General features: G+C 38.9%; 2 protein-coding genes across 2 annotated transcripts in view; both read right to left on the reverse strand.

Annotated features, from left to right (window-relative positions):
- Window positions 1-433: 433 nt before the first annotated feature.
- fam210b (family with sequence similarity 210 member B) lies at window positions 434-10642 on the reverse strand. The gene is made up of 3 exons (XM_062415673.1): window positions 9948-10642; window positions 3130-3332; window positions 434-1519 (listed from the first exon to the last, which is right to left on the reverse strand). The coding sequence occupies exons 1-3, from the start codon at window positions 10476-10478 to the stop codon at window positions 1303-1305; spliced, it is 951 nt and encodes a 316-aa protein (XP_062271657.1). The 5' UTR covers window positions 10479-10642; the 3' UTR covers window positions 434-1302.
- A 6822-nt stretch (window positions 10643-17464) lies between these two features.
- The window catches only part of ppp1r16b (protein phosphatase 1, regulatory subunit 16B), an 87691-nt gene continuing 79502 nt past the window's right edge, over window positions 17465-25653 (reverse strand). The window contains exons 7-11 of the mRNA XM_062415637.1: window positions 21148-21273; window positions 20987-21062; window positions 20482-20611; window positions 20120-20267; window positions 17465-19513 (exon numbers count right to left, since the gene is read on the reverse strand). Of these exons, the coding sequence (XP_062271621.1) occupies window positions 19040-19513; window positions 20120-20267; window positions 20482-20611; window positions 20987-21062; window positions 21148-21273 (954 nt within the window). The 3' untranslated portion in view covers window positions 17465-19039. The remainder of the gene's footprint in view (window positions 19514-20119; window positions 20268-20481; window positions 20612-20986; window positions 21063-21147; window positions 21274-25653) is intronic.

Here is a 25653-nt window from a genome sequence, read left to right on the forward strand (position 1 = left end):
AGTCATGTTCATGTTCATCTGATGAATGTAAGTCAAATATTAACTTCTCTTGTAGCTCTCTTTTGGTCTCCACCAACATCCAGAGGAAATATTTGGCTCTTTAGCTGCTAAATGCTCCACTTTGTTCACCTGCTAGTTGCTGACCTTGTGTGCTGTTTGGTGCAGGTAGCTTATGTTAAACCTCCTTGTTGTGACTGGAAACAATGCTGATGAGAGCAGTGAACTGAATTAAAACAGTTGCATGACAAAAAACAATCAAAACAATGAGCTGGAAGCTACTAAATGACTACAGTCATTTGATCCATTGTTGATATAAAAAACAAAACCATCAATTACAAACTGTGATTGATTTGATTACATTTGATAATGTTATCAAATGTAATCAAATTGACCTAATGTATGATAGGTATTTTGTAACAAAACACACCAAATATAAAAGAGAATGCCCCTTTTAATAGTTAAATACAATTCCACTCAATTGGGAAAAAAACAAAACACAAAACAACCTCTGATCAATATTCTTCATCCAAAGCTTGCAATAAACTACAATCAGCTTCACTCAAAGATTAATGTACAAGCAATCATTGCTTGGGCAGTGGCATTTGGAAAATTAGACAACAAGGAGGAGGAAAGAGTGCAGAAAAGAGGAGGAGCGGCACAGCAAGAAGGGAGAAGGAGAGAGACTGAGAAGAGAAATTAGTAGAGGCAAAACAGAAGAAAATAAAAAGGGGGGTGAAAGAGAAGAGTTAAGTAAAGAGAAAAGGAGAGAGGTAGGAGACAGAGAGAACCTGAATTATTCTGCTGATTCATACAACACCAGAACATGGCCTAGTCAGCTTAAAGGGAACAGTGGAGAGCTCAGCTTTTTCCACTCTTCCCCATGGGGAACCTTCACAGCATTGAGACGAACCTGCTTACTGAAAAAAGCTTAGGACTCCCTAAGACTAAAATCCCTGATCATACCTCCTGATTTTACAATACATATTTCAGCCTTTTCAGCCTTTAATTCAGGTTTTTGGAATGCACACATATCAAGACATGACCCCAAATACACGTGTTTAGAGAGCTGTCACACTTTCTTTCTTTTTGTATCCTACAGTAACACAATTCAACACATTTGATTGTTACAACTGGAACTCATGTAGGAGCAAAATCCGAAATGTTTTCACCTGAATTCACTGTTGAAGACATTTCTAGTTGAATCAAAATGAGTAAAGGATACTTGGAGCATTTTAATTACAATCATTAACAGTCAGGATGTTTGTTGCTTAATGAGGCAGGAGAGGAGTATGGAGGGGGTCATCAGGGTGCAGGCGTGGGTGGTTTAAAGAGTCCAGTCTTTCTGAAGTAGCGGACAATGAGAGGCACTGACACTAGAGTGATACTGATGCGAACGGGAGCAAAGAGTTTATGGATGGCGTACGCTAAGACAAAGGTGCTGGTCCCTGCTGCCATTTTAGACTGAACGACAGTCTCGTTGAAGCCCAGTTTGCACAGCAGTCCCGCCATATCGATCCCACTGAGGAGACAAATGACACAGAAAAACTGGTTAGAAATACAATTCACATTTAACTCCACCAGAGGGAGCTGTGTTGAATAAGGAATGTTTCATAACAGTTTATTTAACAGCTGTTTGACCCATTTTAAACTGGTGACATTAGCGTAAGAGGCAACCCAAACTAAATGCAATTTAAAGAGGGTCTAACAACCTACATGTGTCACTGCCTTTATGAGACCGACTTTTGTAGGCTTTGTAGACTTGGGGCATTTTCATCAGGGAAATAAATAGAGGAAGAGTGTGTCAACACGAGGCTTAGAGCTGCTTCAATCAATACAGCGTCTTACTCTCTCACATTAACAGCTCTGTTGCACTAAGCAAACTTTAGTCAGTTAATATGAGAATCCAACTGCACCGACAACTGTTTACCCAGCACACAGCACTGTATTAGCGGGCCAAATGCCTGGGCTGTTTGGCCGCACAGTGATAATGCTCAAAGGTTATTGGCTACAGAGTCAGTTTTCAGGTCGAAGGGTCATTATTGGCTATATGAGGAAATCTCCAAGCTGTCCGATAATCTCTGCCAACTCTCTGGTATTCAGACTCCTGGCACACTGCCTGATGGACAGACAGGCCTGAAAATGATCTGGAATGGATGTGAATGCCAAAACTGTGCCGCTTTAGCTTTTGGTCTGTCACCACCAAAACAAGGTTACAAAATTCATAAAATACACGAATATAGTGTCACAGATTTTACATTCTGCACATCTTGTTGTGAAGTTAAAACTCCAAAAACACTTGTAAGATGAGAAGATGAACTTGTTTTATTCATGAGCTCAAGACTATTTGTGTCTGTCTGATTCAGCCAGCAGTAGTATTTCAACACCTGCAGTTTGTATATGTATGTGTGTACATCAAATGTGGCTGACTAAGTGGAAATGTTCAAGAGCCTGTACTTTGCTTCTCTCATATAAATATGTCCCATTTGCGCCAGACATTCTGCATTCCTCTGTGTAAAAGCAGCCCATAGGTCAGTCATTTCCTGTGAGCGGCTCAACTTTAAAGGAAACTTTACGCTCTGATGCTCTAACACGCTGCTAGATAATGTCAGTAAGTGATGTTTGATGTATCGCTGAGTGATTTTCTGTCTAATATGTTGGGTGTGTTGTGGTCTATTACATAGTGTCCCTTCAACCTGCTTGATCTACTTTCACAAAACACTTAGTAGTACTCAGGGAGGATTTTAGAGTATGTTGCATCGAGGTGAGGTGTAGCAGAAATGCATCTCTCTTCCTCTTGTACAAATAAGTTTTCATAAACTTGCTGAGCATCAGTATATCCTCTTGATCTTTGATTCTCAGCACATCATCTGTGTTTAAACACTTAGTTGGAATCAGAACTAAGTGACAAAAAACCACTAGAATTCATCCAGCATTGAGGCATTACAGGGCTTTCTTCTTTAAAAAGGTGCAGAGGTGATTTAGTTCCTGAGACAGCATTCATCTTGAATTCATGGACCGATTGGTTACTGATTACAAATATGATGAAAATTGAATATAAACGCACATTAAAAATACTTGATCCATGGATCTGAAACTGTGTGATGTGTCAATAATCTGATGTTTTGTTACCTTGACACAAGGAGGTAGAACATTCCCAGGGACATGAGGGAGATCCCAATGTGAAAGGAAACTCCCACAGCTCCATACTCCTTAAAGACTTTTTTTAGCTGTTGGGTCTTGTTGAGGTTGCCTCCCTCTGGCTCAGGCTCCCCTGGGTGCTTCACAGTAGATGAGGATGTGGTGGTAGAGGCCTCCTTTAAATTCTGCTCGTCCTGGATGAAGAGAGAGAGAGAGGGAAAAAAGGGAGGGAGTGAGCAGGGTGAAATGAAACAAGAGGATGAATCGAGAATCAATTCTTGGTGCTATAGGAAGCAGAGGGAGAGAGCGTGTCTGTAGGAAGACAGATTTTCAGATCGATGGCAGGGGAAAAAACAGAGGATATGAATGGCAAAGAGGAAGTGGATTAAAATTGCGAGTATAGTTTCCACTCAGCATACGAAATCATGACACTTCACATTAGTATTCCAAGGGCCGAGTCAAACTACAAAACTGACGAGCTGCAAGACGGAGACTTCACGCCTGCTCCAGCTGATTTAACTAAATGCTCCAAAAACCTGATCCTGTAATAACTGCAACAACAATTTCTGAGTGTAATATTAAGGGGAATAGTGCAATATTGATGGCAGCGAGTGGAATGTTGTGTGTGTGTGTGTGTGTGTGTGTATGTGTGTGTGTATAATATGTTTGAGTTAGTTTAGTACTTATTTTATAAGCACCTTCTTTCTTTTTTACTCATGGTACCATAAGGATTACTTTCAATTTTGTTGTACAATGACAATAAAGACTATTTTAAACTTCTAAACTTGACCATAATTTGGATTTAAACGCAAAAGGCAGGGCTGCAACTAACAATTATTTTAATTATTGATTAATCAGTTGATTATTTCTTCAATTAAACATATAGTTATCTGGTCTAAAAAAAGGTCAGTTTCCAAAAGCCCCAGGATGACTCCCTCAAATATTTAATCCCTGTCCTCAACCCAAAGATATTCACTTTACTGACATAGAGGAGTAAAGAAGGGTTAGGGTTAGAGAATGTTAACATTTCTTTTAAATAACAAACACAATGAATCGATTATCAAAGTAGCTGGTGATTAATGTAATAGTTGGCAACTAATCAACACATTTTTGTAGCTCTACAACAAACCAATTATTTAGCTTTTATGTCCACTTGAAGTGAGTTGACCATGTTTATTAATAAGAGACTTGCTAATGGATTTCTAAAAGCAATTTAATGGCATTTACAAAGCTCTAAGTAGGTAAACATTTTAGTGATGAACTTTATCGTTTAAAAATGTAAAATAGGTTACTGCTGTTTACATTTGCAGGGTATTACTGAACCACTCAGTACAAGTACCTAAATGCACCACAATGATTTTATCTTTTAAAAGCAGCAGACTCCCTCAATCACCAAATGTGCATGTTGGAGGCATTTAGTTCAAAACTGAGCTACAACATGCCTCCTTTTTTTCATTTTTAGGACAGACAGAAAAATGCATGTGTTGTCACATACACATCATAGTCATTTCAAATGTGAGGTCATTCTAGTAGGTCAAACAAAGCCAGAACCTTTTTATGAGCTTCCTCTATTCATAGTGCAGCCGAGTCAGCTGATTAAATATAGACTGCTGCTGTGTGGTTTAGGTAATTCTTTGGCACACACTCACCCTTTCACACATACTCATGAGCGAAGTCAGTCACTCTTTCTAACACACGCACACACACTCACAAAGAGCCTCTCATAAGCACACAAAAACACATTACAGCGTTTGTGACCTCCAGACACACCACTCTCCAAGATGAACAAGCCCCAGACACAATTCAGCTGTCTGACATGTAGCAGGGAGCAGGCAGGTCACTCTAGTGTGTGCCGGCAACAAAACAGATTAGTGAAGTACAACAATGAGAGCAACACAGCAGACGATTGAGCTGCAACAGTACATTGATGGCGTGGACATGTGACTCACAGAGCAGCACAGAGGGCAGAGAGTAAACCTAGAGTATGTTTACACCAAAGCATGTATAATATTAACTTAATCCTCCCTCTGGGTAAAGCTTCATGGGATCTGTTTTTAACTAATCATCACAACCTGCAAAGGGATCAGGGATTAAAGCAAGAAAAAAATGTGTAAGCCTGAAAAGTTATCCAGCAGGAAATGTATTGAATTAAGTGTTATATGAATGTAAAACTGCTCTATGCTTGAAATCAGGCATGGTGCCTGAGGACTTTAACCTCTGAGGTGTTATAGTCTCCAATTTTTGAAAAGATCAAGATTTTAAAAAAAAAGTACAAAGAAAAATAATATTAAGACAAACATTAACCCTTCAACACTTTTTGAATTGCAAGAGCACACACTTTAATCTTGGGTAAAATGAAATTAGAGAACTTAATGTAATCAGTACTGAATTGAGCAAACAAGGATTCGTAGCATTCTACAATGAAGAGTTGCAACAATTAGTCACTAAATTGATTAGTCTATCACCAGAAAAGGTAATCAATTAATTGTTTCAGTCAAAGTTTTCAAACAAAAATGCCAAAACGTAGCTAGTTTCAGATTTTCAAATATGATGATGTCATGCTTTTGTTTATCACACGATAGTAATCTGAATGATTTGGTTTTGGACTGTTGGTGAGAGAGAACCAGACAGCTGAAGACATCACCTTTGACCTCATGTAATAGTTTACTATTTTCTGATGTTCTACAGACCAAAGGATTCATTGATTAATGAAGGAACTAATCAGCATATTAACTCAATAAAAATAATTATTAGTTGCAGCCCAACTACAGTCATTGTCATATGAGAAAACCTTTCATCATTTCCCTCACTCAAAACCTAATTCTTTGAACATTATTTTGATGAATTACAATACCAATATCTGAGTGCTCATTAAGTCAGTGTTGTGATGTTGTCTATGGTAAATATGGTATGTAAAACTTCCGGTTTTTACACACAATATATACTTGTGTGATAAAAATTAGTGTATTAAATAATAGCAGATCAAGACAACAGGAGTTTAAAGAATAAATCATTACTGAATCACATAGGAAGAGTCGTCCAACTGTAAGCCTGGGTGAATCAGTGTGGAATTAAAAGGATTACTTTACTCAGATTTTATTCAGATATTTACTGAACATTTAAACAAGAGCAGGAATCTGACCAAACATTTGGGGCTGAAATTCTGTACGTCTGTACTGTAAGTTTTTGTGCTGCAGACACAAATTAGTTAGTGCTCAGGAAAAAAAAGAGGTTTCAAACACAGAAACTGAAGCACACATATTCAACATTTTTTCCAGCGCTGTAGTTAGAAACTCTGAGTGTTGCAGGCTGCACATATGACACCTCACAGGCCAGTCTGTTTAATCACAAGATCATATATTTACTTGATCACCCTGCTGGATTAATGCAATGACAGCCAAATACCTTTTTACAAGGCCCTTTCAGGTTAACTAAGGGTTTTAATTATTATTGAGGATACTGGCTGAAAAGAATTACAATTTCAGCTTTATTGCCCAGGGTTGTTTAACTGAAATGGGACAGTAAGAAGCTTCAAGCATTGTGTCCAATGCTTCCATCTGAGGCAAGTTATCCAAATATCTCCTTTGCCAGGAAGTAACACAATCCCTCTGTGAGAAAACAGGAAATAGCTCAGGCCAGTACGGCAACTCTTCTTTTAGACAGGATATTGACATAGTACCCACAGAGGGGAGACAACTTCCAAGTACAAGGTACACACAGCTTACTTTGGCCTATTTAAGATGCTATATGTAAAAATAGCCCTGTCCTGTCCTGGTTCATAATACCCCTTTGTACTTTAAGAGGTGGTAGTGAATCTCTGTAGCGTCCAGTCTGCCTTCAGTCTAATATGAGAGGATGAAGAAGCCTAATTGTTCACAGTGAATTATTGCGTTGTCAAGGTAACAAATGCTACAGAGACATTATAGCCAGGAGATGGCTCCTCACATATCTAAAAACACCGGAGCAGATTTCCTAACAGGCATTATTTTGATAAACTGACCACATATTGGGAGTCTAAACAGTTCCTTTCTCGCCTGAAAAAATATTCAAACTTAATAGAGTGACATAATAATGATCACAGATTGAAAATTACAACAGCTTTTAGCCTGTCTTAAAATCTCTTCCATTGCCAGCATAACTTCTTCTAATGTTACACTGAGGGCACACTGGACACTACAGTGAGTCACTATCGCCTCCTGAGGTAAAAAGTGGTATTACAGGACACACCACAGTTATTATTAAATATAGCACCTTTAATTGGGAATGTATTATTACAGAAACCTATCAAGTCAAGGTCAGCCTGAACTCTGACAACAAAATATAGGCTGATGGGAAATGTGTGTATGTGTGCCGTCACTGTTATTATCGCAGATATGAGCAGACGAGAAACTCCAATACAGAATAGTTAACAACCATACGGATAATATGCTTTTAAGGGGTATGTAAAAGAGTTACCTTATCTCTCGCAGATATTAGATAATACTTTATTGAAAAGATTATATGCACCTCAGCTATAAACAAACTGAAGTTTTATGGCTACAATAAGTTATACTGCATATTTATTGTATAATTATTCTCAATTTAAAACATGATTCATAACTTCTTCACTTTCCCTGTCTTCTTATTTGCTTTCAAACATGAAATCATTCCAATGATAAATCTGCCTTTGAGATATTTGCATATGTTACACATTCGGTTGGAAAGCGGTGACAATGTGCAACAGGGAACGTTCAAGTTCAACATTCAAGATCTCTCATGACAAGTGTATTCAACTAATCTGTTTCAGGAAAAAAGACTGTAGGCAGACGTTGCACAAAGCAGGGAATGTCTTACATACAGTAACTTTCATTCATATCTTTTTCTGCTTGTTTCAGACTGACTGATTTCCTTTGTGGGCCTGAGTCAGACAATTAATCAAGAGGGCAAAAACAATGAAGAAGAAGCAAACAGGAGAAAAACAAGCCGATCCGGTCTTGTCTCTGTAATTTGTCTTGCTAAATTTTGGCCTAAACCTCTTGGGTGAAGCCACGGCCCGGTGACGTATTCACTGGTCTGTCAACAATGGACAATAGAAAGGCCGTCGTGGGCGAGGGAACTGGCCTTTTGCTTTTCAGAGGCAAGTCAGGCCAAGCTAAAAGTAAAGGCAGGCAGCAGCATTGGAGGGTCATGTGAGCGAGCGGCCAAAGGGAGTTGTGCCAGGGAGGGTGTATAGGAGGGGAACAGTGGGACTGCTGTGTCTGATAACAGCTTTTCAGAGGCATGAAAACACATGCACACATGCAAAGTCACAGTGGCAGGCAAACACAGACAAAGACACAGACACACACACACTAACAGTGGAAGTGGTTATGCGGTCGACCCGTCCTGTCAGAGGCTAAAACTGAAGCTAAAAAGTGATGGCTAGGTGGTCTTGAAACAAAGAGAATCAAACTACAGCAGCAGGATGTAGAATTAAGAGTATTATTTAGAGACGCTGACTCTTTGCAATCCAGTTTAAACACTTCATAAAAATGGCAGAATAGTGGTTTATATTTGAAATTGACAAAATCACTACAGAGAATAGTGTTTTTTTAGCATACTGTACAAAACTCTTAGATGATGATCCCTCAAGTCTGTTTTTGCTAAAGAATAGGAACTAAATTTGTTCTGAGCAGGACATTTTAAAGAGAACTGGAAGCTTCCCAAATGTGAATATTTCTTCTATGATAATAAATCCATTATCTTTGCGTTTCAGACCATGATTGGATGAAACAAAACATTTTAAAGAGTAATTATGGACTCAGGGAACTTGGGATGGACATTTTTCAAAATTAGCTGACATTTTATGAAACACACAAATAATTGATAAGCTGAGAAAAATAATAACATATGCACCACCAATATATCTGCACTAAGCTGATTTTTTTGGTCTTTCTCAAAATGTGTCTAATACATACTTGTAATTCAACGTTGGCTTCATTTCCTGTTTTTCTTATTCTCACCTGACTATGATGTTTGATCTACACCAGAAAGCTGTTTTCATATTAATCTGCAGATGAAGGAAAGTTTGTCTGCGCTCACCGAAAATCTGAGTTTAAAGGTCTGCATCTACTAGCAGGATTTTTGACATTACAACTAGCCAATCATGATAGAAATTTGAATCATCCAGTATACAAACACTAAAAATATACCATACACTGAAGTCAGAGAAATTAAAATGATTTGCTTATTCATAGTATCTGGAGTTTTAGATGAGGAAGAACTAAGTTTAGCTACTGAACAATTTTGTGGAAGTATTTTTTATAAATCTTAAAACATGTATGGAGGAGATCTTTATGGCTATAGTTCACAAACAATTTGATTTACTGCTCTTTTGAATCATTGGTGTGAACATAAGGGAAAGTGCTCAACTGAATTTGCATTGCTTGGCAGTGAGAGTGCCACAGTCAGCCTGGGCTTTCCCAGCTCAGTAAATGACACGTCTGCTTGCTTCTCATTCAAGTTATGAAAGCAGTTTAATTATGCATGGACCGCTGAGAGTTCCCTGCAGATGTTGACAGCCCGCATATCTGTGCGCGTCACGGCGTGTTGTATAACACAAGCCTGCCTGCTTACATGATGGCACTTACTAAAGATAGCCAGCGAGGCAGCTCCTTGCATTTTTCATGGTTTTGTGTTCTCTCCTGGCGCCACCAGGACAGAGACCCAGACTTTATGCTCACCACCAGTTGAACACATCCCGCTGTGCAGGCTCAGACCCCGACCTGTGAGCTCGTATTAAGTGCTCACTGTGAGCAAGACAAACACTTGAGTTGAATAGCTTCATTTACCCCTTTGTTGTTGCTGTCAACCGTCTGTCCCTCTGCGGCGGCGTCCCGCTTATTTGCGTCCGTGGATGAAGCTCTGCTCTGCGTCATGGTCCCGGTGGAGCAGCGTGGACTGAAAGTGGAGAGCCCCCAGTTACCTGTAAACAAAACGCTCCCCAGCTGCCCCCCTCTGCTGCTGCTATGGCGCCTGATTGCATGAACGATCGGCAGCCTGGAGACATCTGAATGAAAGCCTTCACTTTGCACACTTCTGGAGAGATTCACCGCTCGGTCCAAGTTCCTCCAGTCCGGGATCCTAAAGCCAGACGACGGGTCCCAGGTCTGCACGGGCCCCGGTCGTTGCTTCCTCAGGTGTGCAAGCGTTGAACCAACACAGAGAGACCGGTATCCCTGCAATGTGTTGTTCCTCTTGCGTAATGTCAGAGTGACGTCCGTCAGTGTGTTTGCTTTGACTTGCAGCAGAAATGAGCCCGGTGACTTGTAAGCCTGATCCAGAGCCGCTGCACACCGCCGAGCTGCACCACACTGAAACATTATCGACGGTCCCGAAACAAGCTCCGTGGATCAGACACGCACACACACAAATGAAATGATGCGAATGAATGGTTTAAAACAGACTAATTATGACAGTAAGTAGCTGGAAACATGCTGCCCTCTGCCTCCCGTTCTCTTGTTGACCGATTATCTCAGGCAGCCAATGGGAGCTAACGCGCGCGCAATCGCAGATAGTCCGCGTGGAGTGAAGGGAGGGGGTATTTAAAGGTGTAACATGTCAACTCATTATTGAGTTAGCTTTTTTACTCCTTCCTCAAAGTGAGTTTCGGGGACTCCCAGGGAACTTGAGGGACTTCTGGGGAGTCTCCAGAATAATGGGAATATTTTAATTTCACTATCAATCGTATGAGAACTCATTATTATCTGCAATGTAGAACAGTGGGTCTTAAAGTTGGGTTCTTGGGCCCCCCAGGCTTCTGTGAGGGGGTTCTAGAGGGTCCCTAGCAGAAAGGGAAAGATTATGTTTTCAGTATAATTCCATCCATAAGTAGGCTAACACAATCTCAACAACAAGAATCTCAAAAAATAGGAGTCTGTGGTCTAAATTGTGTCAGTTTGGGGGTGTGAACTGAGTTACATCATGAAACATGTTTATCTGGGGTGTCTGTTGCTGATGACTCACTTGTTAAAAGGCGTGAAGTTGTTGTTCCCACATTGTCTTTAATATCATCCTCCACTTCAGCATAACTGAGAGCAAGAGCTGCTTTTGAATATCACTCCAGAGATCAGCTGTGTTGTAAGATGCAACAAAAACATCAATAAAGTAAAACAAACAATTACAACAAGAGTATGACTCATGTCATGAACAAAACAACAACAAAAAGCACTACATAATACATACATGAACATGAAGACACAGCTGAAAGTATGACAAAGATTTTAACACAGTAAAATTTAAAGTTAAATTCAACAGTATAGAATGGAGTTAGATCAATAACGTAATTTTATATCCAATCATATTTTATTTGGAGAGAAATGTGTTTGACTAATTCAACAAATGAAATACCTGAATCAAACTAATTCTTTATTGATGAAAATAATATTTAAATCCATTATGACCATGAAGCTGTCCTGCTCATTGAATTGTAGAATTAAACACAATGGACTAAAGCATCTAGAGATATTACACATATATGATACACATAAAGAAAAATGTTGTGATGGTAGACATATGAATATAAGATAAAATATTACTTTATTAGTCACATGATGGGGAAATATACAATACTGCAGCAGCAAAGTGGACAGTAAAAAAAAGTATCGGTACAGTACACATATCATCCCTCCCCAATTACAGAAAATACCAGTTTTGAATTGTTGACTCTTATCTATTTGTGGGATGTTATGTTACGAGGAGATAAGGCTGTTTAGAAAAAAAAGAAAAGATATCAAAAGTCAACTGTTAACATGCTGGACTGTAGCACACCAGATCCTAGTTTATGCAGTTTTTATCTTTTCTTTAGATTAAACCAACAGCATTTTCTACATTTGCTCTTCTCTTCATGTTTCTCATGTAAATTTGCATACATGTGCAAAACCAATAGAACTGTTTACCAGCCTAGAAAGGAAGTGGTGAAAGCACGAGATTGGAAATCTAACGTTTAGCTTAATGTGGCAAAACTGGAGCATAGTTCCTAAAATAGTTCAGTGTGATACATCAAAGAGTGATCCATGTGAATGTCACGTGGTATTCTTGGCATGTAGAAGTGCAACTATTTCCCTTTGACATTTACACATTTTTTTCTTCTTACAACACCTTACAGGAAGAAATATGCATACACACACACAGGGTAAAAAGTTGTGAGGGAAATGGAAAGCAATGAAAGTGAGTAGGAGTTGAGATAAAGAAGAGGGTGGGGTGTTTGGCAGGAAGCCATGAAAAACATTATTCAGTCAGTACAGCGACAAAGTCTCTGACCTCTTCTCAGCAAGGCCACAAAGTCAGCCTGTGGGCTGATTTTAAAAGAGAAATGTATCTAGTCACCCTGTTTATTTGTTGTAGGGTAAATTAGCCCTTTATTTCTAAGAACTAGATATTATGTAGTCAGCAGGGGACAGCACTGACTGTAACCGTTAAAAAGTGACATTTCCATATCTGAGTATCAGATATGCTGTGTGAAGGGGTAACAGCTGAGGACGGTACATAGAGAATGAAATGGAAATGTAGCTGTGACTGTAGCTCAGAATTTATATATTTACACCTGGTGAAGGTCACAAGGGTGTAAAGGTTCCGACAGGCCTCTGTGTATTACTGAATGAGGGAATGAGGGAAGTCAGAACATGCCTATAGACATCCAGGTTAATCTGGGCTACATTTGGTTTAAAAGTGCACATTTTCTAGATTTTGTTGTTTCAGCAGTATTTCAGTGATGATATTTCAATGTGTACCTGCTTCATATTAAAATATTGTTGCTGAAATGCTGTTGAAGCAACAGATATGCCACTGTTAACCTACACTCTCACTTTGATCTAAATATAGCTTCATGCTGTTGTAATTTGGTGGTTTCTTGTTTGGGGGATGAGCAGTTCAGTCAGTTGTAGGATGACTCTGCTGTTTTGAAGTTGCAGAGCCACACGTGTCGCTTCATTTTAAACACAAAACATGTTTTGGGTTAAATAATCCATCCACAGCTCTAGTTAGTTATACAAGCACATTGTAGTTGTGACAGTAGAAGTGTTTTTGCTTATTTTGTCCACACCTCATAAATTGTGTTCCTCTTTACACAATGAATCAGTACAGTGTGTTGTTGCTTCATAAAAGTGACAAATCAGCCCTGCCTTGGTTGATTTAACTTCCACTTAAACGATGCAACGAATTGTGCAAAATGGTCAGCATGTTGTCCACCTACTGCCTGACAAATTTCATAATCACCTAGTCACAGATGCATCAGACGTCACGCTTTTTACATTTCTGAGAAACAGTTTATTCATAGAAAACATGCAGTCACTTTTTTTTATTATCACAAATTCTCCTAAAATTCAGAATTATTTTGAATCTATGTTTCAACATATTACCAATAAATTATTTTCCATCAGTTTTGGCTGCAGATCACTGAGTATTAGGCCAATTGTTATTGTGTGAACATGTGGGTCACCATGACCTGGCATTAGGTCAAGTGACTGAAGCAAAGCTGTGGTAGTAAAAACAGAACAGTAGGATGTACTAATACTAATACCCCCACACCCTCAGTTCTTCTTTCATTTCAGACACTTTATAGGTGAATATTTGCTCTCGAAGGAAGGAAGTGTTGCAGCTGTGGTGATGCTCTGGAAACCAGTCAGTTAGGTTTATTGACACAAGCCTAACTTTTACTGGTCTGGAACATTTCCTCCTTCAGTAAGTTGTTTGGAGGCTTGCAGGGACTTGGGTGTGTGTTGTAATTTCAGCTAGTGCATCTTTGTAGTAGCTTGTTCAACAGTGTTTTTTGAAAAAATTGTGAATCATTCATAAAAAGCATCCAAAAATGATTTTCTTTACATGTTTCAGAGTCAACGCTGGGTGTTAAGTTTTTGTTTTTGTTTTTATGATCGATTTAATCTGCCGATTATTCAATCAGCTAATCATATGTTCTATAAATTGTCAGAAAACAGTGAAAAATGCCCATTTCAACATGGTAGAACACAAGGGGACGTCATTAATATCATTGGTCCAACAAACAGTCCAAAATTACTCAATTTGCTATCATGTAAGACCAAGAAAATAAGTAAATTCTCACTTTCGAGAATGGTTGAATAACAATGGATTAATTTCCTTTCGATGGATGCTTTACTTAATACAGCTCTATTATCTAAACTGTATTCAGAAAGGGTGCCACTCACCGTTATTTACATTGTTGATTCACTTGACTATTATTTCTTCGATTCATTAAGAAATCATTTTGTCTATAAAATATCAAAAAGTGGTGAAAAATGCTATGATCTTGGAGTGTAAATCCATCAGTCAATAAGCATTTAGGACCAGTTAGTGGACAGACATCGACTCGCTCTACTCAAACATCTTAAATTCCGGTCAAATAAGACACTGAAGCCCAGTTAAACCTAGCAGATCCTGGGAACAGGACAGACGTTCTGACCCACTGAGCCATTCCTCCATCCTCTCGTTCTTTTTTTCCGCAGCTCTTCCATCCATCTTCTAACAAACTGGCAGGATGGTCAATAGCTGTGGCCTTTTCCCAAGGGAAGGCCCGCTTTCCTCCTCAGTGAATCCTCCAGGCCTACCATTGGCCCTTCATTTGCATGCCTTTTATCCTCCATCAATGATTTGTTCCTTTTTCTTTTCCACCCAGCCCTCCATCAGGTGGTCAGTGTCTAAGCAACTCCTGGCATTGACTCATTTTCCCAATTTACCCTTGGAACTAACAACGATTCCTCAGTGCCTTCCTTCAGCTTCCCTCCATGTATGTACACAGCAGAGTGGTCAGTGTCTGTACGCTCTTTCTGGCACCGATCCACTTCGCCCTTCACTGAAGAGGACTGAAGGACTGGGACCAGAGCCAGCTGGCCTGGATTCTGTATAGCTCAGGCACAATAGCAAAGCCATTGTCCTCCCCTCTGTATATATGTCTTGGACATACTGACTGTGCCCAGAGGGAGCTCAAAATGAAAGGCTGATTTGTCCTAATATTTGCTTGACACGTCAAGCGCTGTTACCTGACATACGTGTTTTACAAATTAGTATGTTTGCACTACTAGTTTATCTTTCAAATCCCTGAGCTTACATATTATCCAGTAGGTGCTGATGTTCTGTAAATACTGATAACTTCCTCCATAAACAAGACTATAAGTACGCCAATAAGCCACTCCCGTAAAATCAACAGCAGTGAAAGAAACCGGGTGAATAAGCAGTAGAGGAAGTATAGCATGCTACAGGAATGCAGACATGGCATATAAAAATAAAAAAATAAAAAACTGGATTCAAGCAAACATTTAGAAACATTAAATACATTATGACCAAACTTATTCTATCACATTTACTTCACCATCCTTTCTAACAAAACATCAATGTGCCTGAGCAATGACTGCTGGGTACAGCCTGTAGAAACATTGACCCTGCTGACCCCAGAGCCAGTGAATGAGAGGAAATTCAGAAAGAGGGCGAAAACAACGGAAAATCATTGAAGGAAGCTGTTGAAGCTGGGCCAAGACCCTGACAGCTGTGCATTGAAGGACAGTCCAGCTTCTGCTTGTATCAGAACAGAGAGCTGTACAGAAAGGACAGAGAGAGCAGACAGACCCGGGGTGAAATAAATGGCTAGAAAGCTCCATACAGCATGCAAATGTGAACTGAGTACAGCAGACTTCAGCAACAAAGCATCTGGATACATTCAGAAACAATAATGGTGCATATTATGTACCAAAATATAGTAAGTTTGAAATTAGAAAAAAAGAAAGCCATTAAGAGTACTTAGTTTTTCTCAGTATGTAATTGATGCATTGGCTGTTTTGACCAAAATAAACTTTGCATACCACATGTAGTCCAAATAATTAAAGATAAAACTTTCCTTAGCCTGAATGACATGTTTTAATTAAAAATATAAGAAATCCAATGTACCTTTTCCACTCCAAACACAAATGAAACTAATTGAAAGGAGACCATATAAAATTCTCAAAATATACAATTTATTCAAAACATGTTAACGCAACCATCAATATATTCCAGTAATTACAAAATCAGTAGTTTTTCTTCTTTATAATCTTATCCTTCTAGACAACAAGGCTGGCTGTCAAACATGAGCCTCGGTCTGTAAACCATGAGAAGACAGGTTACTTTTCAAACAGGTGACGGTCCCGTTCTGGCCAATTCTGACAAGGTCATAGTTCAAAATTACAATTGTAGTTTTAGTACATTTTATTAATAAGGAAGCAGAAGTGAAATTTAAGTTGAATTGATTGCAGCAGCCAAAGCAGGAGTGATTTCAGTTCAATTTCAGATGATTCACAATGAGATGATGTCATAGCCTTGGACACTTAAGTGAAAAAAAAAAAAAGAAAGAGGAACCAAAAAATAGGCCAAAGAGCAATTTCTTTGATTGTGACTTAATTTGCACTTCCTCAAGTGGGGTTAAAGAACAATCTGCTTCCAATCCAAGCGCAACATTAAAAACTGACCTTTGCCAAAAATTGCACAGAAAGAAAAGCAACCGCAGATACTGGTCACTGAACAGCAGGGAGAAAACATTAAGTATGACAATGAGACCCCAATGCACTCGACTTTCCAGACAGATTATAGAGCTGGACTACTGAGGGGGAACGGAGGGGTCTACATAGACTCACATCCCCCCTCACTTTGACGATTAAAGGTCGGCTAACACTGTTCACCGATGTGGGTAATTGTATTTTCCTAAATGTTCCTCAGTCATGTTCCTTTACGAGCTTTATGTCACAAGTAACAACACAGACATGTAAATGCAGTTCATGGGAACAGATGAAGGGCTACTAATACAAACATATTTACAAGACTCATCTGTACATATTTGACACTGTACAGTTGATTCTGTGGGGAATAAAGTGGTAGTGGCATTGTGGGCACAGACTTCTTTTTTTTTTTTTGTCCATAGATTTATTTTTTTTAATTATGGAAGACTCTTTGGCACTAACAAGGAGATTAGAGGAGCTTTTTAAAGTTTAAAGAAACATTTTGGGAAATATTCACTTTCTTGCCAAGAGTTAGATGAGAAGATTGATACCACTCTCGCTCTGTCCAAAGGCAGCAAAATTAACCTACAAGCTACTCTAGAGCTCACTTATAACAACATATCACTTCTGTTTTGTTGAATCCAAACAAAAAAAAGGAAGTGTAAAAAAACAAAAAATTGCAAACCAGTTAGCTTAGCTTGTATGCTAACTGGCTGCTGGGTGTAGACTTGTTTTTAGCGTACAGACATGAGTGTTATTGGTCTTCTTGTCCAACACTCAACAAAACAAGAAATAACTGAATTTCAAAAAATGTGTAACTATTCCTTTAATTATGTTTTTAAAAAAGACACCAACTCCTAGTATTTTTTTCTTTTAGGGCTGGCAAGTTTATATATCGAACCCACAATGTTTTAAGGACACCTGACATAATCCTGTGGGCTCGCATACATATCAGATCCATGTGTGGATTCATGTTTTAAAAGAGGTGAGCACAGAGTCTACGTGTATCCTCAGAAACTAAACTATTCTTACAGTAATTCAATACATGACATTCACAATTTCTATTAATGAGACAAATACAGTGACGTGGAGAAAATTAAGCCACACAATGGCCACCAGAGAAAAACCAACAATAACAAATAACACTGTTATTTGTAGTGACACAATCCAATCTGTAATCCATCCCAATAGGATGGCTTGTAGCAGAGAGTAACCCTCGCTTCACTTTATCAACTTGAATGTTTCAATTTCCATGTCAGAAGGTGCTGTGTTGGAGGATTCCCCAGCTCATCTTATATATTGCATTCACACTCTCCACACACCATCCAAATAATAAATACACTCATCTTTAGGAACCATAATGGGTTTTTTTTGTTTTTTTTACACATTACATTAATTTCATAAATAAAGAAATGTACAGTAATTTTCAACAACATTTGCTTAAATTATCTATACGAGTGAGCACAAAGTGGATTATGCATAAAACAGAGCGTGACCTGTCAGTTTTAAGTTTGCATGAAAGGACGGTGAGGTGGAGTATAGCTGACAGAATATAGTGAGTGAAACACCAGTGCAGCACTATACTCTTTCTTGTTATATTTCATCTTAGAAGTACACTTCCTGAATATTTTAACACTTTTTTATGGCATTCCTTCCCTTTACGTATGCAGACAGCATTTCAACGTGAAGCATACTTCAGAAGAGATTTCACACATCTCTATTTGCTACGTTTTGCTGTCTCAATACAACACGATGTAGTATAATACATCTCCTCTGCTCTACGATGGCCTTCCTGCACATTTAAAAATGACAAGAACATGATGAAAAAGCAGAACAATGTATTTTGACAATGCAAGTTTGTCCTGAAGAAAAAATGATAATCATCCATTTGTAGGGTAAAAAAAAAAGAAGCTCTTTTTCATATCCGTCTATGAGGGCAGAACATGCAGTACCTTGAGAACTTATCTTCTTTCCAGATTCAGAATTCTGACCCTTTCCAGGTGAAACGCTTAGAAAACCTGTCCACACTTTGATTCTTAAAGGTGTAGAGAAACAGCTTCTTGTTTCTAGCCATTTGTTATGCCTTGTAGAGAGACTCCATATATGAAAAGGAATTTTAATCTGAGTGACCTCTGGAGGATCAAAGTAGCCCAGCTCAGTTCCTTTCTTCTTCTTTGCTGTACTGAAAACATGCCTGTATTTAGAGAAAGCGTTGCCAATTTGAGCAGAAGCCAAGTAAAACTTTCTAGACCGTCTTTAGGCCAGCCATCCTCTGTGGAAGAAGCTTCAAAGTCAGGGAGGAACTTTTTCTTTCTTTCCTCTCCTCGCTCCTACTGCACGTTCCTCGCTTCCTCCTTCTCTGTGCAAACACTTCCCGTTACATTAACAGTCACATGACTACGGCGCTATGACACGCAGCAGCAGCTCCGCGCCTTTGGCAGCTCTTCCTCTATTGGCTGTTTCAGTTTGAGGAGGGGCGGGTCGCCGCTGGCTGGCGTGTAGTAAACCGCGTTGCCGTTGGATGACACAAGTGGCATTCGGGGGTCCTCTGAGTTGGTTTTGGCATCAGTGAAGGAGTCTGTGGACCCGTTACCTAGGTGACCGTTGAACAAGGGGTGATTCAACAATTTGGCGGCGGCCCTCTTTTTCTTCAGCTCCGACAGAGTCTGAGCACGCTCCCTCGGCAAGGCTTCATCCTGGGTGGGCTGGGTGGTGATGACGCCGCCCTTGTCAGACAATGGCGTGTTGCCATTGGAGGGTGGTTGTGGCGGCGTGGACGTCGTTGTGGAGATGAGGCCATTCTGTTTGTTGCTGCCATCTTTGAGGATAGTGGGCAGCTTGGGCTTGTCTGGCAGCTCCACAGCTACAACTGGCTTGACCTGCAGGACATCAATAAGGATTACTTTAATCCCTCTTTTAGATGATTAAATACATGAGAGCTGAACTCCGTACGTGGTGGGCCCAATATCTTTGATCTAGTGCCCAAGTTATCTTGCATTACATCTCATTTTACTCAAGCTCATCTATTTGGTACTTAAAACCATCTTACTTTCACAACCTGCCTCAAATTCCTTCCATTTCAGTTAATGATTTCCTTCTGATAATGTGTAGATAGTGTGCCTCAACATGTTGCAGTCAGTATGTGAAGACTAAAAGTACAAAGAAACACTGATTGCATAGTTACAGATTTTCCAATAGAACAAAAATAAAGTTTAGCACTGTTTTTTACTACTAATGTGTGTCTATGTTGCATTCCTGTGTATTGTTGAAGATTGTATTGCTGCTGTTTTTCCATTGTGTGTTTCTTCCTGTGTGGCTGTTTAAACACCAGGTGAGTTTTGCTCATTTAAATCACCTTAATTCTGACACACCTACACTGAAGTCTGACATTTAGATTGTGTGGGAGAGAAGATTATATATACTGTTAAAATGGCATGTAATTCTACTTATTTCTAAACAACATGAATAAAACATGACAGACTCACTTTAACCACCTGGTTGTTCTCCTGATCAGACTCCTTTTCTTTCTCGTTATCCTCCTCCCTCCCTCCCCTCCACACGATGGCCTCCGTCTCATATTCTTTACGACACAAGTTGTGTCTGTCAGAGAGGCTGGCTCGCCTAACCACTTTTCTGTTGACACAGAGTGAGATAAAAACAAATATAAATAAAGTATTTTCAATGCCAAATTACAGCAACTCCACAGCAGCTCTTTTACATTTCAAAAGATTAAATGAGGCTGATGTGCTGAACTCTCATGTCTCTTAGGAATACAGAAATAAGATTTAAAAAACAACAAATACCATTTGTAGTGGCAGCAGTAGCACCAGCAGATGTCAGCACTTACCCACGACTGCCTGCACTGGACGTTCGCCTGCACAGTGATGTCTTGTGTTTGAGCTGTGACTTCATGATGGTGTCATGTTTGTGTTTCAGGTCCAGCAGGATGGCTCTGAACTCCTCATCCTCACACAGGTCTTAAAATGACAAGGATGAAAGACAGCTTCAGTGTTTGGGGTTCTTTTTAATAACAAATCAAAACTAGGATTATAAAATGAATGTGTCTAGATGATTAACATCGTTAATGATGCCACTAATCTCTCATACTGACTGTTAAATTGTTAATTTGTCAACTATAATGTAAAAGTTGATGCAACTGGTGATAAAAATAGCGAGAGGTTTACATTTGTCTCAAAGAGGATTTAAATCATTAAGTGGGGAAAACCTGCAATGTAACCAAGTATTGACTGAACAAGCAGGAAAAGAGACCATGCAGAGATGAGACATTTGCTTTCTTAACCCCCCCATAGGGCAGTTTATATTTTTAAGAGAGTGTTGAGGTGTAAATATACCGATGGGAGTCTCCTCTAGGAATGTCTTGGCATTGAGACTGGCTCCATGAGAAACCAACAGCTCTGCCACATGCATCTGAAACAACAACAGCAGCAAATTACGTTAATGGCATCAAAAATCTTTGTGTGTGCAAATCTGTTTCCTGTTGTGTTTACCTTACCTGACCCCAGCACGCTGCAGCATGAAGAGGCTGCCATCCATCTGAATCTCTCAGGTCCATGCGAGCTCCCCCCTCCAGCAGCAGCTCTGCAGCCTGCACGTAGCCATTTGCTGCTGTGATGTGGAGCTGCAAGGGCAGAAGAGGAACAATGATTACATTTTTCCAGTGCACAGGATTTGCTGTTGAAATGCTCTTTACTTTAATCCAGAGAATGGGATTTCACAAAACAGCCCTGAAATTAGATGCCAAAGAATGATGTCCCAGTAATGTACTGGAGCCTACAAGTGCTGACCATATGTATGACATCACTCTGCAGGATCTGATATTCACCTGCTTCTGAGTTTTTGGATGTAGGTATGTCACTGGCTACCTTTTTAATCACAGATGTTTTGTAAAATTAAGTTCTGTACTTAAAGATAAAAAACTGACCCTGCTGGCTTGAGACGGCCCACTCTGCAGTGCAGAGATTCACCTGTATCAGGTCAATTATCAATTATACCAAGAGCTCAGAAAACTAAATTACTGCACACCATTCTCCTCATATGTATAATATCAGGATATTAACTCTAGTCCTAATCCCTTCGATTTTCTGACCCAGCAGTAGGCCAGTCGGTGCAACCTCATGTTCTACAGCCAAACCTGTTCAAACTAGTGGTATCGGAGTACATGTTTTCCAATATCCGCCAATATGAAAACTTTTTTACAGAACATATAATTCAGAAATTGATGCTTGGGGTGATTTAGACGTGGTGTCGTCACATAGTTTTCCAGCAGATGGCGCTTCCACTTCATTGTTCACAATACTGTCAGCTCTGTAGGCAGCATGAGGGACAGAGTTAGCATCAGAGCACACGCTAGTTCAGAGTCAAATGGTGTCTCCACAATAAGTTGCCAACGGGTTTGTGAAATATATACTTAGAAGTGTATAAACAATGAGCCCATCATTTCCCCTTTTCAATATAACTTATATAAGATTAAGTCTGTCCCTGACAACATGTCACTCATGCTATTGACACGTTTGCTATGTTAGCAGCTGTAATTTGTTAGTACAGTCAGTAATGTAGCAGACTGAAAGGGTAGCATCAGGACAGTGTTGATGTCACGCTACATTGTGACCTAGCTGATGAGAAGCAATGCTGGAAAGTAAAGAAACTATTTTCCCATACTCATTAGCGACATTAGCCGATAGTCAGCTAACCAGCTGTGACTTTCATAACTTGTCAGCTAAGTGGACGCTAATGTCTGAACATGTATTCACACCAAACAGTTTTGTTCAGGACTCAGATCAGTTTGTCTCCTGCAACAATTACAGTTGTTACATTTACAAAAATTAAAAAATCAGCATGTTTATCCACTGTTAAACTTGCCCCTCAACATGTGTAATAGAATAAATTATTGCCGCTTTTCTATCTCTTCACTCTGCTGTTTGTGAGTTATAGTTATACATGAATGGTGAAATATTGACTGACATTTATTGATTAACAAGAAAAAAAGCATTTCTGATTGGAGTTCAGTCAATTGAAATAATGACTGATACTGTTAAGTACTGATTTTTATTTTTATTTATTCTCTATTTTGTTAGTGTTCATTTGTAGAAATGCTTAACAATGTTAAATATACTTCATGAATTAATTGTTTAATAAAGCAGCCTCATATCAGTGCAAAATCACTGAACAATCCACATAGAGAAGGTTTATTTTCATTCCAGTTAAAAAAAATGATTGGGCCACCATATAATCGTTTACAGTTATGGTTATGGTGAATTTTTCCGCTCTAAAATCGGTATCGGTTTCAAAAATCCCATATCGGTCAGACTCTAGTTCAAACACATGAGCTCTTCTTTAAATTCTACTACATATTTGGGGCTGAATTTTGGTGTGCTTGTTCATCATTTCATTCACATCTGTAGTACTTTGATTTTATGGATGGTGATCACAATGGAGCTGCAACTAAATATAATTTTCATTATTGATTAATCTGCTGATTACTTCATTGTTCAACCTATAAAATGTTAGATAATAGTAAAAAAAAAAATGCCTATCAGAATTTTCCAGAGCCCAAGAATATACCTTCAAATTGCTTGTTTTGACTTTGAACATCTGTCAAAAATCCAAAGATATTCAATTTACTATCACAGATGAAAGAAAAACCTACCAAATATTCATACTTCAGAAGCTGGAACTAGTAAAGTTTTGCCATTTTTGCTTGAAAACGTGGTTAGTTTACTATTTGTTTCAACACTGCATCATAGATTTGATGAAGAGCTGCACAAGTTGAAAAAAAATGTGTATATGTGATCCTGAGATGATTTTAACAAAAGATGAAGATTCGGGAGGTTAATTTTAAGATTGGATATTTTCTTTTTCCTAGCCTGCAAATCTCTGATTACAGAGACCCTGATTAAATAAAAAGGCACTGCCGGCCTTCTTTTCATCTGTGTCAGAGGTGAAGTCTGAAGATTTCTCAGTCAGGGTTATACAGGTATGGTTGCTATGTAAACGACCTCAGACCCCCTCTCAAACTCTGACTAGTGAAGAGGAATAACATCTTCAATCAAAATTACTGGCCTGAAATAACAAAATGCTTTTAATATTTCCATCACTGAAGGGTGCTGAGTTGGAGCGACTAGTGATGCTAATCTTTGGATGTGAAGATGTTACTGATACTAAGATGGGTTGTAATGCTGGAGAGTTACTGATGAGAGAGAGAAATGCACACAGCCTGTGGTCCAACATTATTGATCCTCATGCGGAAATTAGGATGTACATCCTTGTGCTCTGAAGGGGTACAGACACATGGTGTTGCTTTCACTGTGTGAAGTATATAAAGTATATAATTTTCTAACAATTCACAGAAATATATCAAATAAGGCAACAGTAGGAGGTACGCATAAGGCTGAGAGGAACTGATATAAGAAAGGAAAAACAAAAGTGACACATATTGACTTAACTACTGTAACTCCCTTCTTACTGGCATAAACCAAAAGTCTCTCTCACCTCCAACTAGTCCAGAATGCAGCGGTTCGGCTTATGGTCTTTTATCTTTCTTTTACCGTCTTCATCTTTCATCTTCCGTCTGTGTTCTCTTCACTGTGTTTTTGTTGCTTTTTTCTTCTTTTTTAACTTTGTCTTAATATTTGGCCTCACTGTTTGGCTTTATGTTGTTACATTGCCTTCTCAGTATCCTGCTTTTGCTTGCTCTGTCAACACTTTTGTTAACTCTGTTTTTCAAAGGTACTATATAGATAAAGTTATTATTATTACTATATAATTTCAGGCAGTATTTTTTTATTTACAATCTACAGCATTTTTACTACCAAGGTGTTCTGTATCGGTTTCCTCATAGGCAGGAAAAGCTACATGTACTGCATGTAAAGAAAAATCAGAAAAAAGCTACAGCAGATTGAAATGAATTTTTAGTCATCTTTTAAAATGATCTGTTTCTGTGACAGTTCACAATGTTTACAACGCACACTAAAAGCATCTACAGCACAACATCCAAAATATTTGAGTTGTGAGTGCGGAGGCTTCAAAGCACATCAGTTATGTCTATGGTTCACTGATCTTCGAGTACCTGATGTGTTTAAGTGGATGTTTATCTGCAGTGCCACAATAAGAGGGCATCTTTGCAGCAAAGAGGAAAGTTAAGGTCTAATAATTCCTGCAGTGATTAGATGTGTCTGGTTTTATGCCTTCCGGCTGCTGCTGAGAATGAGTGAGACTCACTGCTGCAGGGTAACATTTTCAGGAATGTGATTCTCTGTTTGTTTTCAAAAGCAAAAACCTAGACATGTTTCAGGGTTCTGCATTACTTGACATAAAAACACCCTCACACTATGCACTGCACGAGGGTTGTGGAGAAAAATGTAGAATTGAACTCCAGTTGAATAAACATGATTCATATACAATAAAAATCAACTTGAATCGTTTTTTCAGTACTTTCCCCAATACGTTTAAAGTCCCTCTCCACTCAAAAATGTGTTTTTCTTCTTTTTCCTACAACTGGTGTTTGAGCTCAACTGTACAAAATATTGTATCTGTAGAGTTGGACAGTGAAAGGCTGTTTTCACATGTATCTGTTAAGAGTGGAAAGTTTGTCTGTGCTCAATAAAAATCTGATTTTAAGAGTTTGGCCTATGAGCAGGATTTGTAACATCACAACTAGTTTTGGAGCCAGTCCTGGTCCCGTAGCGGGATGTGGAAACCTCCAGTGCACATACACTGAGAATGGGTCTTACAGTGAAGTGGGAGACATTATATAAGCAGTTGTAACATTTTTCAAATGAAATGATATATTTGCATATAAATAAATAGTGGATTTTTTTAATGAGGGAGAAGGAGTAGCTGCCATTTCAACAAATTTTAACTACAAATATCACTCAAATAGAAGCATTTTCTTGATGCAATGCAGTTTCTCTCTTAGTATCAGTGACTAATCCAGGTGTATCCTGATTCTTATGCATGCTGGGATAGGCTCCCTCCCTTTTTGTTCTCTACTTCTCTCCCA

The sequence above is a fragment of the Scomber scombrus genome, chromosome 3, assembly GCF_963691925.1.
Source record: "Scomber scombrus chromosome 3, fScoSco1.1, whole genome shotgun sequence".
Taxonomy (NCBI): Eukaryota; Metazoa; Chordata; class Actinopteri; order Scombriformes; family Scombridae; genus Scomber; species Scomber scombrus.